The 17,082-nt window shown below is 35.5% G+C and overlaps 1 protein-coding gene across 4 annotated transcripts in view; it reads left to right on the top strand.

Moving 5' to 3' along the window:
• LOC106874430 (1-phosphatidylinositol 4,5-bisphosphate phosphodiesterase epsilon-1) overlaps positions 1–17,082 on the top strand; it is a 1,217,386-nt gene that overhangs the window by 177,832 nt on the left and 1,022,472 nt on the right. For all 4 annotated transcript variants that reach the window (XM_089347149.1, XM_052978429.2, XM_052978428.2 and 1 more), the window contains exon 2: positions 10,606–12,163. In XM_089347149.1, the coding sequence (XP_089203275.1) occupies positions 10,802–12,163 (1,362 nt within the window). In that variant the 5' untranslated portion in view covers positions 10,606–10,801. The remainder of the gene's footprint in view (positions 1–10,605; positions 12,164–17,082) is intronic.

The following is a 17,082-nucleotide window of genomic DNA, read 5'->3' as shown; positions in this document are numbered from 1 at the left end:
AACGACGACGACAACAACAACACTAATAATAATAATAATAATAATAATAATAATAATAATAATAATAATAATAATGGATCAAAAAGGTCCTGGGAGGAGATGCACAGGTACCAAAGACCAATTATTGACAAACAAAATGGTAATGTAAGTTTATAAGCGAAGGAAGGAAAGTTTAGGAATGATTTGGATTTATTACCGCAAAGCTTACGATATTTTTCACATTCTTGGATCATTGAGTACTTAGATATGTTTGGAATTGCAAGGAATGTAACATGTTTCCTGAAGAAAAGTTTGGTAGGTTGGAAAACTGAGTTGACATCGCACGAACAAAGCTTGTGCATCCTGGACATAGGTAGAAGGATTTCCAAGGAGATAGCTTATCTTCGTTGCTTTTTGTACCTTGTGTGATGATCTCTCTGACCTTAGTACTGAGGAAAGTGAACCTGGAATATCAATTCAAAGGAAAACGCAAAGAATCAACCATTTCCTCTTCATGGTGATTTGAAGCTGTATCGCAAGGATGTGATAGAAATGAGTTCCTTGGTGAACACGGTCCACTGTTTTAGTGCTGATATTAAGATGGAATTCGAACTCAAGAAGAGTGGTATAGTGAAACTGAAAATAGGCAATGTACAGTCCCTGGCAGGGATAGAAATATCAAATAGAGAAGTGATGAAACATTGAAAAGGAAGACTATAAATAATTTGGCATACTAGAGTTCAATGAAATAATGGAGAAGGAAATGAAAGAACAACTGCGGAAAGAATATTTCCGAAGACTAAGATTAGTGTTGCGTTCAAAATTGACAGGATAGAATAAAATCCCAGCAGTAAATTTATGGGCGATAGCATCGATTTGGTATGGAGCTGGAATCATAAATTGGCAAAAGAATGAAGTGATCAGTACGGATAAAAAGACACGAAAAATATTGACAGTGGACGGAGCATTCCATCCTAACTGACAGGTTGTTCTTGTCCGAAAAAAGAATTAGGAGAGGTTTGTCCAGTTGTCGGGATTATGTTGAAGCAGTGGAAAATGACTTAGGATGGTATGTCAAAAGTACCGTGGAACCATTGCTGAAACATGTGAAGAAGTGCGGCATCATCAGAATTGATAATTGTGCAAATAAATAGAAACTTTAAAGGACTACGTTGTATGACAAAATTTAAAGGAACACATTGAAGACGTGGTATGACAAAATTTCGGAAGGAGTTACTGAGAATAAAGATTTCAAAATCCTGTGGGATGTAATGATTCAGTGTGACCATCAGATCAGGCTTCAGAAACCTGATATTGTTAATGGTGGTGATGGTGCTGGTATTATTGATGGTGGCAGAAGTGGAATTTTCAGGTGTATCGAATCGACAATTCGGTTTCCCTTCTTTCTGTTTATCATGGTCGTTGGTGTTGCTGTGGTCTCCATGCTCATTGTTGTTGCTTCGGTCAGCACTCGTTGATGGCAGCGGTGGCAGTTTTGCTTTCACGCGTCGTTTCATCTACGTTGATTAATATTTCTACTGTTGTTTTTGTTAGCATTGTTATTGTCGTTCATGCATTTTCTGTGGGAAATTAGAATTGTATCGACTGCTGGAATAGTTAAATGCTCTCTGGATTTGCGAAGCCATATTTTCTTTTCATTTGTAATTTCTTAAATAAAAAGTTTTAAAAACCACAAAAATTTTGCCCAAGGTGCAAAACATTTCATAAAACCAACTAATCTCAGAGAATCTTGGTTAGCTTAACAACAAAGAAAACAAAATTAATTTTTTCACAGCAACAAAATTCAGGAACAACTTACGAGCTCGAAAGTGCTGTCTTTCAGTTGAAAACAGAATAATAATAATAATGATGATGAAAATGATGGTGGTGGTGGTGGTGGTGGTGATTAAAAAATGATAATACGTTTTAACAGAAACACGATGCCTGTAATTTTGGATGGGGTGCGTCAGTTGACTAAAATCTGTTCCAGTGGTTGACTGGTACGTTATCTTAAGGAATTGATTCTTTATCAGACCTATAAAACAGCCATTTGAACAGAAAAGAGGATTTTATGTTTTAATTAAAAGAAGAAAATTCAAATTGCGTCTGTGTGTTGTTTGTTATGAGAAAACCTCACCATTGACTGCTGTAGATAAACAAGAAGCGTAAGATTCAATTTCTATTAAATATAGCTATATTAACAATGTTGATGACGAGTCACTGCTATTCTTTTTCATCTCATCAAACAGTATTTAACAATAGGAGAATTACTATCAATGATGTTTCTCTTTAGCCTAAGATCAACACTGATTGAATTGACTCATGATCAAAGAGGAGACGTTTTCGATGGTCGCAGTATCTCTTCCAACAGGACTTTCAACCTTGCTGTTCACACAACCTGCTTAGAGATTCTGATAACATGCACAGACTCTATTTTGATCGGCACCTAAATAAATGTTGTCGAGAGACTTGTCTATTCCGTCTAATTTATGAGATCAAAGACAACGACAGAGATGCCATTTTACTCAGGATATTTATTTTTCTTCATCTCATTTAGTTGATTCTCTTCATCACATAATCTACATTTTCTTCTAAAAACCGTAATTGACATTATAGTTCTCGGCCCTCAAAAATCTCTGAAATATGAGGTTCGGAACATGAATCGATTTGTCTTGTATCTTGTATCACGATTCTCACTCTGAATTCACAAGCAATTTTATGGGGTCACAATCATTAATGTACTCTGTCATAGCCAACAGTTATTCTTTCCGACTTGATTTCACCTATAACAGATAACACTATATATTTATGCATGGCATAAAAAACAACAACAATAGAGTGTGTAAGCTCTCATTAATCTAAGTTCCCATACATCTCATTGTGCTTGCCTCCAAGTTAAAAACAATTTTTCAGCTTACTTCTCAGATGGCAACATCTCATTCTCCCTCTTACCTAAATTTCTCTACCATCAGTTTCTTTTTTTCAATTAGAGTGGTCAACTGGTCTTTAAACACGCTATATTAAGACTTCTTTTAATTAGGCCCCCACTTGAATTATTTTATCTAATATGACCTCTTTAATTAGCATTCTGTGATGGAAACAGGCTTGAAATTCGGATTGCTTGATAATTACTTTTCTATTCATCTAATAAATATTATATCTAAATAAAATGTGTAGTTTACTTTTATTGCATCGTATTCATGCCAGTTTTGTGCCTTAATCTTATCTAAATCCTACCTAGATAAGACTTCCAGTCCGATGTGGCACACCAAACTAGGATGCTGTAGCAACCTACTCTGATAAGATGTGTATCTAGGATTGCATTCCGACCTATGTGTAACAATAAATAACAGTTGCGAATGAAAACAAAATCAGTAAAGCGACTTTCCATCAGTTCTATCTACTGTATGTAACTCTGGCAAATTATATTTAGTTGTCATCAACTGGCGGTCAAATTGTAAGTTGGCTCATGTTTCATTCAGCGCAATTAAATCTATTCATCAAACTCAAATAACGTTGCAAAGTCTATTTTACTAAATTCTCTGAAATACTAAATAAATAAATGGAAAACTATAAACATCATCTAACACTTATTTTAACTGAGAGTTAGTGTCATCTTACTCGTCCTGGTCTTCAAGTATCCAACCTGAATCGTTACGGCTGCCAAATTATCCGATATATTTGTTGAAGGAATTTTAAAGTTTTCATTACAGATGTGATTTTTATTACGGCCCAGCCTATCGGTGATCTAGCTTCGGCGCGTCCAATAATTAGACATGGGAATGGGCAAGGTAATGTAGCGTAAATAGATCATGGTATAGGCATAGCCGAGCGGCTTAGAAGTTCGCTTCGCAATTGTTTCGGTTTGTGCTGCCTTCGCCGTCTTTTACTATAACTTCAGTTTGACCAAAGCCATACTAGTAAAATTTGGAGGAGGAAACTGTAAGGAAGTTTGAGACGGTTATTGGGTGACAGCTCCCTTTAATGGAGCCCCATCACTCTGTTGCATGCAAGTCAGATCTCCGGCCTGAGGATATTTCTTTCTATCCTCTCACCATTAATGGTGTCTCTGAAAAGCGTTTTGGGTGTTAATCTTTCTCGTCTGACTGCACTATTAAAAAAATCAAAAAGTCATTCTCATTTCCCATATTTTATAAAAGTTCTGTATTGCTAGTCTTAATGTCTGTTGAGTAACTCACGTTTTAACCATTTCGAAAAGCTGAAACTGTCTTGGCAATGCAAATAAACATTCTTTCTTGGGGAGCATTTACCTCATGAATTTACACTGAGAGTAATGATGTCTGAAGGGAGCAAGCACAAGTGGATACAATTGGATATTTTTTTCTTGAAGGATATACCGAACAATGCATCTAAGATATATGGTTCCACTACTCATACTTTTTAAATATCAACTCCCACTTCTCCTTCGTCATGCCAGTCAATTTTTAAGAAAGAAAAAAGAAACCAAATCATACAAATATTGCTGCCCTAGCAAATATTGGTTGATGTTGACATTTTTTCATTTTTGATCCAAGAGGCAATGCTTATGATCGTTTACAACTCCTCTAAGACTAGTAGAAGAAAGGGAGAGCGCTATCCTTAAGCTGGGGACGTGTATCGAATGCTTGCAAACGGAGCAGACTCTGGTAAAAACGCTCAGGATGCCAGGTGGTAGTGTTAAGCAGGGAGATAGATTAAGTATGCAGCCCATGTGAGACACAGCAAGAATTTGAACTCGGAACACAGATCCGGAACAAATACTGCGAAGCATCCTTGGATTGGTACTCCTTTGTTCGATCCCGAACGATAAAAGGCTAAGTTGATATCGGTGGGATTTGAACACGAAACATTTCAGCCTACGCTGTGACGACTCTACTCCTAAACTTACATCTCTTTCTTGAGTCAGTGAGTGAACGACTATATTGTCACACAGCCTGCTAGGAAACAAAAACAGAAGCCAAATCATTTTCAAATTACACCATCCCGTCTTAAATAAGCAAATGACACATTAGTTAATGTAGTTCTAGATGTCTTTACAACATCGCATGGTCAGAGTTGGACATAAACAACTATATCAAATCCGTCTCTTTGTTTGGCATACCGACTACTTAGTGACCAGATTTGCTAATGCAAGTGTATAGTGTCATTTTATTTCTAACGGAGTCAGCAACGATACGATGTATGACTGTAGCTAATTATTAGAATGTCTATGTAAATTCCCTCTATTCTATTTTGTTAGTTTCCCTTTCTCTTTTTCACTGTTTTTGCATACTTAATGACTCCACACCTTTCCCTATAGCTTCAGCTATTGACATATCTCGGCTTTCGGCGTCCACCAACTCTTCATGTTTGACTACTGTTCATATTATGTTGTTTTCGATGACGGCCATCTTGTCAACAACACGCTGACTGTAACCAGGCAGCAATATTAACATTTACACGCGCACACAGACATGCACTATTCTAGTATTTTTTCCGAAATGAGTTACTAGAATCTTAAAAGGTTTTACTTATTTTCTTTCTCTCTTGTGACGTATAAAATACACGTGCTCGTAAAACGTGCTGCTTTTTAAACAACAATAATTTCTCATATACATTAAGATCCCATTGGGATAGCAGACAGGGATCCTATTTATTGGTGCTTGGCAATAATCTCTTTAGCAACAACAATACCACCAAGGTGGAGCAATGATGAAGGATTTCTGACATAGGAACAATGTCTCCCACTATTAGCGATCATTTTCTCTTATTAGATATATTTCATTATTGTTCTACTGGTTTCCCCTTAGTTGGTACATATTTTACTCAGCTGGGAATTCCGAAAAGACAAGTATGCTTCAGTAGAATTTGAACTTGGAATGTAAAGAATTATAACTAAAATAATTTGGTTGATGTATCGAATTAGCCAATCCAACGTGCTATATAAGAAAAATATTAGCAATAATGATGAAATGCTGAAAAGAAGTATGAAGAGAAGACAGAGAAGGGAAAAAAGGAAGTAAAATACGTAGAAATGAATAAAATCATGTTAAAAATCAATTTTAATGGTTGTTACAATTTTAATTAGCAATAATGTTTTAATTATTCGTTAGTTGGAAACAACGCGAGGGCGCTGATAAATTCAGTTTACTTCTGTCAAACAATTTCTTATTATCTTTTTTTTCATATATTCTTGATTTAAAATTGAACATTGTAAACTTGAAACAATTCACTTCTCAGTAATGAGAATCAGGAGAAAACTTTCCTTATTCGTCAGTTTTACTATTATAGATTTTTATTGAATTCTTTTTTTTTTTTTTTTTCGATTTATAAATTTCATCGGTTTAAAATATTTCGATCGTCTTAAATAAATGGCAATTCTTTTTTAGAGGTATAGAAAATAATTTAACTAATTATTTATTTATTTTACGCGGAAGTGTGAAATAAAGTCAAATATATTTCAATTTTCTTCATGATTATTTGAAAGCAACGATATCTATCAGTCTTTGGTGATTCGTGTGTAATAAACTGGACTAGTGTGCAGCACTAGTGCGTGGCACATTGGATACATTGTCTCATATGAGTGAATAGTACCTCTACCATGGGGCATATTGGAAGTTTGTAAGCACTTGCAAAGTGAAGCAATTTTGGAAGCCTTGAAAAGGAACTGTGATTTATCTAAGATGATGCAAAGCAAGCGTCTATTCAAGATAAATGTGATTTCTAGAGAAGTTGTCAGTCTGCCGTTGCATACGAATGGAAAGTAAGGGATTGCGTGTAAATTAGTGTACATTTAGTGATATTATACATACATACATATGTGTGTGTGTGTGTGTGTGTGTGTGTGTGTGTGTGTGCGTGCGTTTACGTTCCTGCAAAAGCGATTTTTTAAAAATAGGAACTAAACAGGGGCTGATTTGTTCAACTAAAAGACCTTCAAGGTGATGCACCATTTCAATACCTGAAACAAGCAAAAGAATAATATACATAATCGTATATATATAACATGTTTGTGTGTGTGTGTGTGTGTGTGCGCGTGTGTGTGTGCGTGTGTGCGCATGCGCGCGTGTGTGTGCATGTGCGCGCGCGCGTGTATACATATTTCTAGATGTAACGCTTAATTTAAATACCAGCTTATACGAGCCATACCATAAACCTAACGAAAATCTAAGCTATGTCTGCAAAGAATCGTATCATCCACATTCAGTAATAAATGGAATAGTGAAAATGTGAGAAATAGAATATCAACGTTTTCTGCGATTGACGTAATATTCAGCTCATACGCATAATATTATAATACAGCATTACCTGGTGCAAGATACACTGAAAACATTAAACACATACCTAAGGATTGTACAGTTAATCAATATACAGATAAAAAAAAACAACGCCAACATTATATAGAGGAAAGACTGATAGTGAACATAAAGAACGTAAATAAAGAAAAGGTGATAATGTTGAAATTACGGAAAAGAAAGGCTTATGTTTAAAATAGTATTTGATTAGCGGAAAAATAGGACTGAAAATTAAAAAAATAAAGATGGAAATAAGGATATTAGAAATAAGAATAAATATCTAACTTAAATTCCTATCTTCATGATTTTACCATGTACTATAACTATTACACTTAAACGGATAATAAATCTAAAAAAGGTGGTATTTTGTGATTTAATCTGGTATTTAGGTTACATGTATCGTTTAAAATTGCTCGGGAATTTTTCTCGGCATTAGATAAACATTTCCCTAAATCTAGACACTAATACAAAATTGTTAATAGGCATATCGTGAAACTGTCCTATGCAACCTCAAATATCCTGGCATTCCATGTTCATAAATTGGAAAATAAAAAGCCGAGTCACACAATCACAAATGCTAAAACTATGGTTCAAGACAACGTGGATCTCGCAAATAGGGATAACTATAATCGTGGAAGGCATAATCAAGACAGTCCATTTGATTCCGACATGAGTAATAATACCAACCTTGACACAGATGATATAAATAACGATGTGAATGTTGTAAGCACTAATAATAATAACATTGGGGATAACAACAATGATAACAACGAATATAACAATAATAATAATAACTGTGCCACTAAGAACAAAAAATTATAAAAGAATATAAGTAGTAATCTAGTTGGAAAATACTACAGTAAAGATGTAATTGTAGATAGAAAAGTATGTCCTCTCACAGGCATTGTACACAAATGTATTGTCAAAATGAGTGCTTATGAATATGCATTTTTAGGTGCAACAAGCAACTATTCCAAGAATCGCTGGAGAAACCGATTTGCATCATTTAGGAACATCTGCAAAAGACAATGCACATAACTTTCTAACCTGATCTTGAGACTCAAACAAAAAAAGAGATGCAATACAGCATGACTTGGTTAGTGGTAGAGAATGCATACCCATATAATGTACACTCGGAATCGTGTAACGTATCCCTGGAAGAGACACTATGCATCATATTATCCAACTGTAACATCATTAACAAGCACTCTGAAATTGTTAAAAATGTAACCATAGAGTTAAAAGCTCGGTTTTGGAATTTGGAAGAAACCTCTGTTACTTATGATTAATCAATTATTTATTTACTTATAAATGTAATTATTGTTTTTGTATTATTAGTAGTACTATTACATTGATGTACACACACACACACACACACACATATATACATATAATTGCATAATAGTTTGTATATGTGTAATGTTTGGTTAAAAGTGAAACGTTTCTTAGATAGATTTATCATTAGGCGTATATGTATATGCACTTACGAGGTGTGATGAATACGGAATGTATTTCTATAGTAGTATTATTATATGCGAATAGACGAATTGGGATATGTAGAACTATGTAGGTCTGTACGAAGAAACCTTATAAGTCTACTCTTCAAAATTAAATTCCTCTTTTAAGTATAAACTCATAATTTCAAATGAATTGATATAAATAAGAAAAAGTATTAATATATGAGCGTGATTAGGTTTCAATAGCAGAGCGGCGTAAATAGGTACAACATTCATGAGAAGGAAAAGTGTGAGTGTATGTTTGGATAGATATAAGTACTTATATACTCATGTATGTAGATTTGTGCCGAATAAATGCATATGTATGTATGTATACATGCGTGCAAGTAAATTTGTTAGTTTAATAACTCGAAAAGCAACAGGGTAAAGACAGTGGTTGTGACACTATATATATGAAATTAAGTCTGTAAGGTGATAGCGCTTGTTACTGAGTTAAGGAAGAAGAGAACATATGTCACTGGTTTTCTTTGAAGTGGAACGATAACAGATTCAAGAGACGGGTAGTTATTAAAGGTTATCCTTTTATGGCATACCTATCTTTAAAAGTATTTGTTTTTTTCTTTTTTCCACCCAAAATTCCAGATAAGTTTGTGGTTAAAGATAAAATGAATACGTAGCTTCTTTATTCTGTAACTTGAAGTTTTCCCCAAAGAAATTTAACAGGGTCTGCAATGATCTTATGATTCTCACCATATCATAGATATACCGATGCCAACATTGTCCTTGGTCCACATCTGTAATCTCTCGACACACTGCCTGCACATCTTGTGAAGAGGCCAAGACTTGTCTTGATTACCAACTTTTACTTTAGTATGTGCAAAATAGCTTTGTTTCACAAGGCGCTGATGTTTGCACTTTCACCGGGAATGGTAAAACTACCACAGATATAGCAAAAATACTCAGAGCTGTTCAGGCACTTACAATGAGAAGTAGCAGAGGCGGACATGACCTGAAAGAAAAAGGAAATAAACAAGTTTGAGAAAAAAAAAACAAGAAACAGAAAGTTGAACACTCACAAGCTTAAAGAAACAAAACAAAAATGCTTACATAAGGTCTGCTAACCCCTTTTATACAGATTTTATGTATTGTTCGCATAATACAATAATAATCACTTATATAGAGCAGCCACAGCAGCCTGTGACCACTATGGCAGATACATATTTGGAGATTCACCCAAAAATGAATATACATACATGTACATTCATACAAATATACCATACATACATTCACCCAAATACTCCATAAAAAATAGAACAGGGTAGAAACTCGGGCTTGAGATCTCAGGACAGAATCCTTCCATACTTCAAAGCACAAGTTCCCTCATATCAAAGCTTTGTAATCTCTCCTTTACCGCACAAATCTGATCTCCGGCCTCCTAACTTCGAACTCTCTATACTACAGTACTTGTCACTCTCATATCTTGGCCACAATCGTGTAATTTCATGCATCGTAACCCCATGCCAGCTAAGCTGACATGCTTTTCACTCAATAGCAGAATAAAAGCAATCAGATGATCAGTCCTTTTACTTATGGACAAACAATACGATTGTGCTTATTCAGAGAATAAGCTGCGGAAAAAAAAAAACTTGGAATGATAGAAGAAAGTTGTCTTCAGGTTTGAAATCAGCATGCCAATTTTAGTCTAAATAAAGTGAAAAATCTAACTCATCAGAAATTATGTTCAAAATTGTTCCCCAGTGTTATTCTTTAGAAAATTGTAAATGACTCATGTTCAAAGCGACATGCACCCTGAATATAGCAAATTTGTGAATTTTATGAATTACATTGTGCATTTTTAAGTATTATTGATGTCATTGTTTTTTTTTCTATTACAGGTCTGTGGTGAATATCATTTTGAACTCTATATACTTTACAATGTTTTCGGATATACGCATTTTTCTACGAGATCGAGACAATCAAAGATATGATCAAATTTACGGAATAGAAATTAATTTTCCCTTGTAATGTTAAGAGCTTTGTGATTATGAGTTTGTCTTTACTGGTAGAGTCCTTTGTTGAAAACAAATCGCAATGACTTCTAACCGAGGCAATTCGCAGGCAAGACATTTTTCCACTGGTGGTAATTCTGCTATCGATTACCTCACTGTTCCTGATCATGATCTGCAGCTGATACCACCACAAAGTCCAGGTAGTTTGTCTGTTCCAAGTTCCTGGAATCGCAATACAGCAGCTGAAGAATGGCGACGTGCAAGCAGTACAGCTTCGTCAATATTCGATTTATCAACTGAAGCGGAACAGTTAGAACGGGCTTTGCAGGAAAATGATATCTTGTCACTGACGAAGATTCTCAAATTACACCATACCAAATTTCCAGTAACAATAAATAGTGATAACTTTACTGAACGAGGCAGTTGTGATTCTTATAGTCAGCGGATCAGTCAAGGAAGCCAAAACTACGTTGAACGAAATGACAGAAGAGAAAGTGTTGTAACGGATATAAGTGATGTTCCGGCAATATTTCGTACATCACTTCATGTTGCCGTACAAAATGATTCAGTTGATGTCTTGAAAATTCTATTAAAATGTGGCATTGATCCAAATATGCCGAACCAGTTTTGTTACAGTGCATCACGGAAAAATAGTATCATCACTGAAACATCTTACCCTGTCAATAAAGAAGATGTGGAAACCAAATTTGTAGCCAGCGTTAAGCAGGACAATAAAACATCTAATTATCAGGCGGCTGCTTCTTCGACCAAACTGCAGGTGGCTTCGCTTATAAATGAATCTCGCCAACACCAACAATCGAGAAACTTGTGTTCTACTCCAGCGAAACACGAGATCTTATTTGAATTTTCTTTCAACTACAGTCAAGATGAATTGTTCAACTTACCAGTACTCTACTTGGCTATTGTCAATGCGAACGCACCAGCAGTTGATCTTCTCTTAAAATATAACGCTAACCCGAACATTCAAGATCGACATGGCGTCACTCCGTTGCATCTTGCATCCTGTGCCGACTTTTATAATGAGAAGTGTATTCGCCATTTGATGAAACACGGCGCCAAAATACATATGCAAACGTTCTTTGGTGTGTCAGCATGTAATATTCGGCCGACTCTTGACAAAGAGCAACTAGATGTTATAAAAGAGATGATGAAACTGGAAATTTCAACAAAATGTCAATCTAAAATTTACAACATGGGAGTTAGCCAAGATTCGTCAACTTCTTCAAGTGGAGTTTCTCGATTTTTCAAGAGACTTAATAGTGAGAAATTAAAATTCAAAGATAGACGCGTTGCTTTAACGGAAAGCTTTATTGAGTCGGATTTAGCCGAAAGAACATCGACCAGTTCCTACCGAAGCGCGCGAAGCAGACAGCAGTCAAATCGTTTCAGCATTACTGATGACACGGAAACAGACATATCAATGGTAAGTACAAAATTCCAGTAGAAACCTATAACAATTATGTATTTTATCTTTGATCTTATACTGCGAATCTTGACTAATTCGTAATAATCAGGACTTTAGTGAAGGAGATTAGTTTCGTTGTAAATTTGAAAAATGAGCTAAAAGACAAGATAATCAGAGTTAGTAAAGGCTCATAGTCTAAGGAGTGGAAGCGCGAGGATTAGTGGTTAGGGTGTTGGACTCATGATCGTAAGATTGTGGTTTCGATTCCTGAACCGGGTGACGCGTTGTGTTCTTGAGCAAAGCACTTCATTTCACGTTGCTCATTTCACTCAGCTGGCAAAAATGAGTAATCCTGTGATGGACTGGTATCCTGTCCAAGTGGGGATTATACACGCCATAAAACAGGGAAATCAGCTCTTTTGAGTCAGTATGACTCGAGAAGGTAACTTTACCCTTTCTTTTTACATGACCTAAGGGTAAAGCTGTTACACGTGATCTTGCGATCGCGGATTCGATTCTAGCATCAAGCAGTGCATTGTATTTTTGAACAAAACACTTTCATCTCACATTGCTCCAGTCCACTCAGCTGTAAATGAGTAACCCTGCGACAGACTGATGTCTCGTTCAAGGGGCATAATGCGATCTCATTCACTTAATACGCAATAGAAACTGAATAAGCGGATCAATGAGTCCTAGAACACGAGACAGAAATGAACAGGGTTTGATGAGATTATAAGAGCAATATTTGTGGAAAAGTAAGAAAACTAAATGAAGCCTAACATGGAAGCACGTATATGTATTGCATCGGTGTATAAAAGATATTTGGTTTCACTCTGGAGCTCCTTTTATGTTAAAGATAGCAGATCATTATAAAGCCCCCGTGACTACTTTCATATGAGGTACATGAGACTTTCAGTTACAACAAGTTTAATAAGAGTGAAACAAGAAACAAATATGGGAACCGTGTATTGCTAACACCATTTTTTTGCTTTTTAACTAAGGTTTTAAGACGTTCAAATTTTCTTGAAACAAGATGCAATATCTAATAAATTTGTTATATGTAAAGCTATTGGATAAAGTAAATTTGTTATATGTAAAGCAATACATATAATAATTTCTTATTTATATTAAAGCAATCACATATAATAAATTTATTAGTTTATAAATTACTGTCTGAAAGTTGGTAAAATTCTAGTATATGTTCTCAGCTTGAACGAGAATTCTACACAATCCTACTCATTTCCATCTATTCATCTTCCCGTCTCTTACTCCCCATATTACCCACTCCTTTCATTGCAGGATCTGCATAAACGATATGTTCACAGTCCTTCCTCCTCGTCTGCTCTCTCCTCTTCCTTCAATGATTCTAGCAGCCGTCATCTGGCGGTTGTTAAAGAGGAACACCGACTGCATCGACTTCCAGATCTGCGATGGCCTACTTTGGCCATTGGTACAACAGCTCCGTACCAAATCATTAAAAACGCTTACAGAAATTTCAACTGATGTTATTCAATGGTCAAAATAATGAAACTTCGATAGCTAAGCCTATTTTCGTTCTTGAAATTTGAAACACCAGTTTCCCAAATACTTTCATCCATTTTCGTTGCCCACTATTACTGTGTGGGCCGTGTGCAGGGGTGGTAGAGCCTCAGATAACCCTCAAAAAAGTTCTATCAGATCCAACTCACACCAAATGTTTCGGTAGGATCCCCAAGTGATACTGACCGAGGCAATGGATATTATTCAGTTATTTCGCTCACGGTGTATCTCTTAGCTTTTGTGATATTTGGCCTTTCCGATAAAAATTTGCTCTGTGATCAAATCCTCATGTATTCTAACGACATATGAAGGCTCTTGTAGAGAAATAGTGACTCAATTGGTAGCGAATTCCTCATTTCTGAGCTACATACCCTATCGATTAATGTAACTTTAGGGACTCTTCGGATCTATTTCGGTCGATTGTATTCGCGACTTTTCTCCCTCGATTACGAAAATTTATAACCATAGGCAAGGTCATGCATCAGTGCTGAAGCCGGCGAGTTATTACTTCGGCAATATGTTATGGTCGCTGTCATACTCTCAAAACTTACGGTATAGTGCAAAGAACGAGGTTGATTTGTATGGTACACTCTTAGTCAAGATATGTACTGTTTAGGAGATCAGATGTTCACGATAATACAAACATACTATTATGTAGAAGACTAGAAATATCAGACGTAGGAAATTATATAACTCCATATGTTTTTTATGGCCTGTCAAAGGAGAAAGATTAACCATCATAACTTTATTCGGAGCCTCTCAGATTGGTAGGTCAGTTCGGAGGAGTTTCCTTCAGATTGGAGACCTAGGTCGAATGATTACAACAAAGGGGACTTTGTTAGAAGCACACAAGGGTTTCAAACCAAATTAAAGATCGGTAGCAATAAGAAACAATAGAAAAAGAGCGAAAATGAGGATATTCATGAGTAAATGAAATGTTAAATAAACTTCTTGAAAAGAGGATATTCTATTGTAATGACATCTAAAATTTTGTCAGATAATTTATTATTTGAACGGTTTGTAAATATACCGATATAATGATTGTTTGATGATATATTAATCACTAATCACTTGTTTATTGTAGTATTACTAATTTACTCTATTGGTTTCCTGCTGAGTTGCTTCCTGATCTCTTGCCTTATATCATTAATATAATTTATGAGTGAAGACAGAAGCAATATCCTGGTTCCGGTGATACATTTGTTGACAAAAGTATTAATATAATGTACATAATCAGTAGGCCTATGTTGCTTCAGATCATTTATTACTTTACCATAACATGTTAATTGTGTAATAATTATAAAATAATCAACTAATGAGCACCTTTTTTGGGGCCGGTCTTACTATTACTAATACCCTTAGAAGAATTGGTTTTGAAAGTTTTATCATAGGGTGTTAGAAACTGCAAATGTAGAAAGAAGCATAACATTTATTATAATTCACTAAATGAAGAATAACGTGATTATTTCATTTTCCATTTTGATGTGACGTAACTCTCTGGGCAACTGCCGATATCTTCAACTGGCCCTGGCCTTGTGAACCCTCAGGGAACAATATTACATTGACATATACTTCAAGGAAAAATACATTGATAAGCTCACTCATTGCTGAATAGACATTATAAAAAATGTATTTATTATAAAGGATATTGCCCGAAACGGTAGACGTTTCCTCTTCATACAGAAAGCCAATTTATTACACATTGAAATATTTATACTCACTAATTATCAACGCAGATCAGTGCCGCTTATCCCGGATCCTGCTGTTTACTGTTGTAGTTCAATATTTAACTTTAGATCATTAGTAACCCATAAATTAACTGAAGCAATAATAGAAAAAACGAACTAAGTAATAAAAATCCCCCACAACGTGGTATCTAGTTAGCTGAAAGAAGAACACACAGCAAGATTAAATACACTATCTCATTTACTCAACGAGAGATCTTCAAATAGTCGTGCAATCTGCTAGAAATTGCAGCCAAATCTTCTTTGAATTACACTACACCGTCTTAAAAAGTAATCATTGTAGTTTCTGCGATATGAATGAACGGAACAATCTGTACTGGAATACTTTTTACCATAGATATTTTGTTTTAGAGCTGACCACAGATTACATAACATCAGTAGTAATAATATAGTCTCAGATTTTATATTTCTAGGCTCAGAACAGAGGTACCTGAAGCGTGGTTATTCAGTATTTTTCTATATCAGGGATTACATTGTATCAATAAGCGATAGAGTGTAACTAGTAAGTCAAACGACGACGTAGATTTTTGTTGGTTGAGTCATCATTTTATATGTTAACGGAATAAGTAAAGAAATAGAAGAACTAGAAAATGAAATGATACTTCCCTCATCTACTTGCTAAATGAAGCTAATGAAAATACATCTACGAGTCAACGACAGAGACCCACATACTATAAAAGGGTTGCTCTTTGCGGTTGTTCTATTACTGGAAATAACAGCCAAATTTTTAACAAAACACTTCCGTCCCAGGAAAGACACACAAGATTATGTAGGTCTTAGATATACTATATCTGGAGAAAAATGGTTTTGAACGACTTTGATCATAGGTATCATTAGGGCTCACCTAGGGATTAAACCAAAACCTGTAGCTCGGTTTAGCACCATCATTCGGCACTTGTGTACCTTTTTAAGAGTTCACTCTAACGCAGCCATCTTTTGACCTGCCTTGGTCTCGTCAATGATGAACGCTCGACCGCAATATAGTTTGTTCTAAGAGAACATTCGCGTTTAAATGGGGATAAATATTACCTCTCAATAATCTCTAATAAACCGTAAATATTTGGGTATCTTCACTCGCAAGCATATACTACACAATGTCCCACTCTGAAATAATCGGTTGTAAGGTGCTTATATTATCAACTCCGAATGAGTGGACTATAAAGTCAGTAAGGATACGATATGAAATCGCCGAGAATATCTATTAACGTTATATCTATCTTTTAGTTGTTGTTGATTAGTCTCAGTTCAGCCCTAATACAACTGCTTGGATGATCAAAATCGTTCCAGTGGTGACCAGCTTATTCCCCACGTTTTGTAGTCGTGGTGCATCTAAAACTATATGGCTCGAAGTCTTTTTTTTCTTCAAAAACACTTTGAGTGAAATGTGACAGCTATTTCTAACTGACTGAATGAACACTTAGTCTCTTACGTTGTCTCTACTGAATTAATAGTATAACGAATCATATAATCCGTTTGGTTGTGAGGTGTAGCACAGAAGACTTAGACTTCAAGTAATATTAGTACGGAATGAAACACGTGCATATTGCGTAAAGTATATATGGCTGATGCCGCTACTGTTGGTGCTGCAGCTAGTGTTTTCATTGATACCGACGAAGAAACCACGCTTGGTTGCCAGGGCTAGAAATAATAGCC

Source organism: Octopus bimaculoides, chromosome 2 (assembly GCF_046866305.1).
Source record: "Octopus bimaculoides isolate indiv1 chromosome 2, ASM4686630v1, whole genome shotgun sequence".
NCBI lineage: Eukaryota > Metazoa > Mollusca > Cephalopoda > Octopoda > Octopodidae > Octopus > Octopus bimaculoides.
Note: the sequence above shows the minus strand (reverse complement) of the source record. Positions and strands in the feature narration are given on the sequence as shown.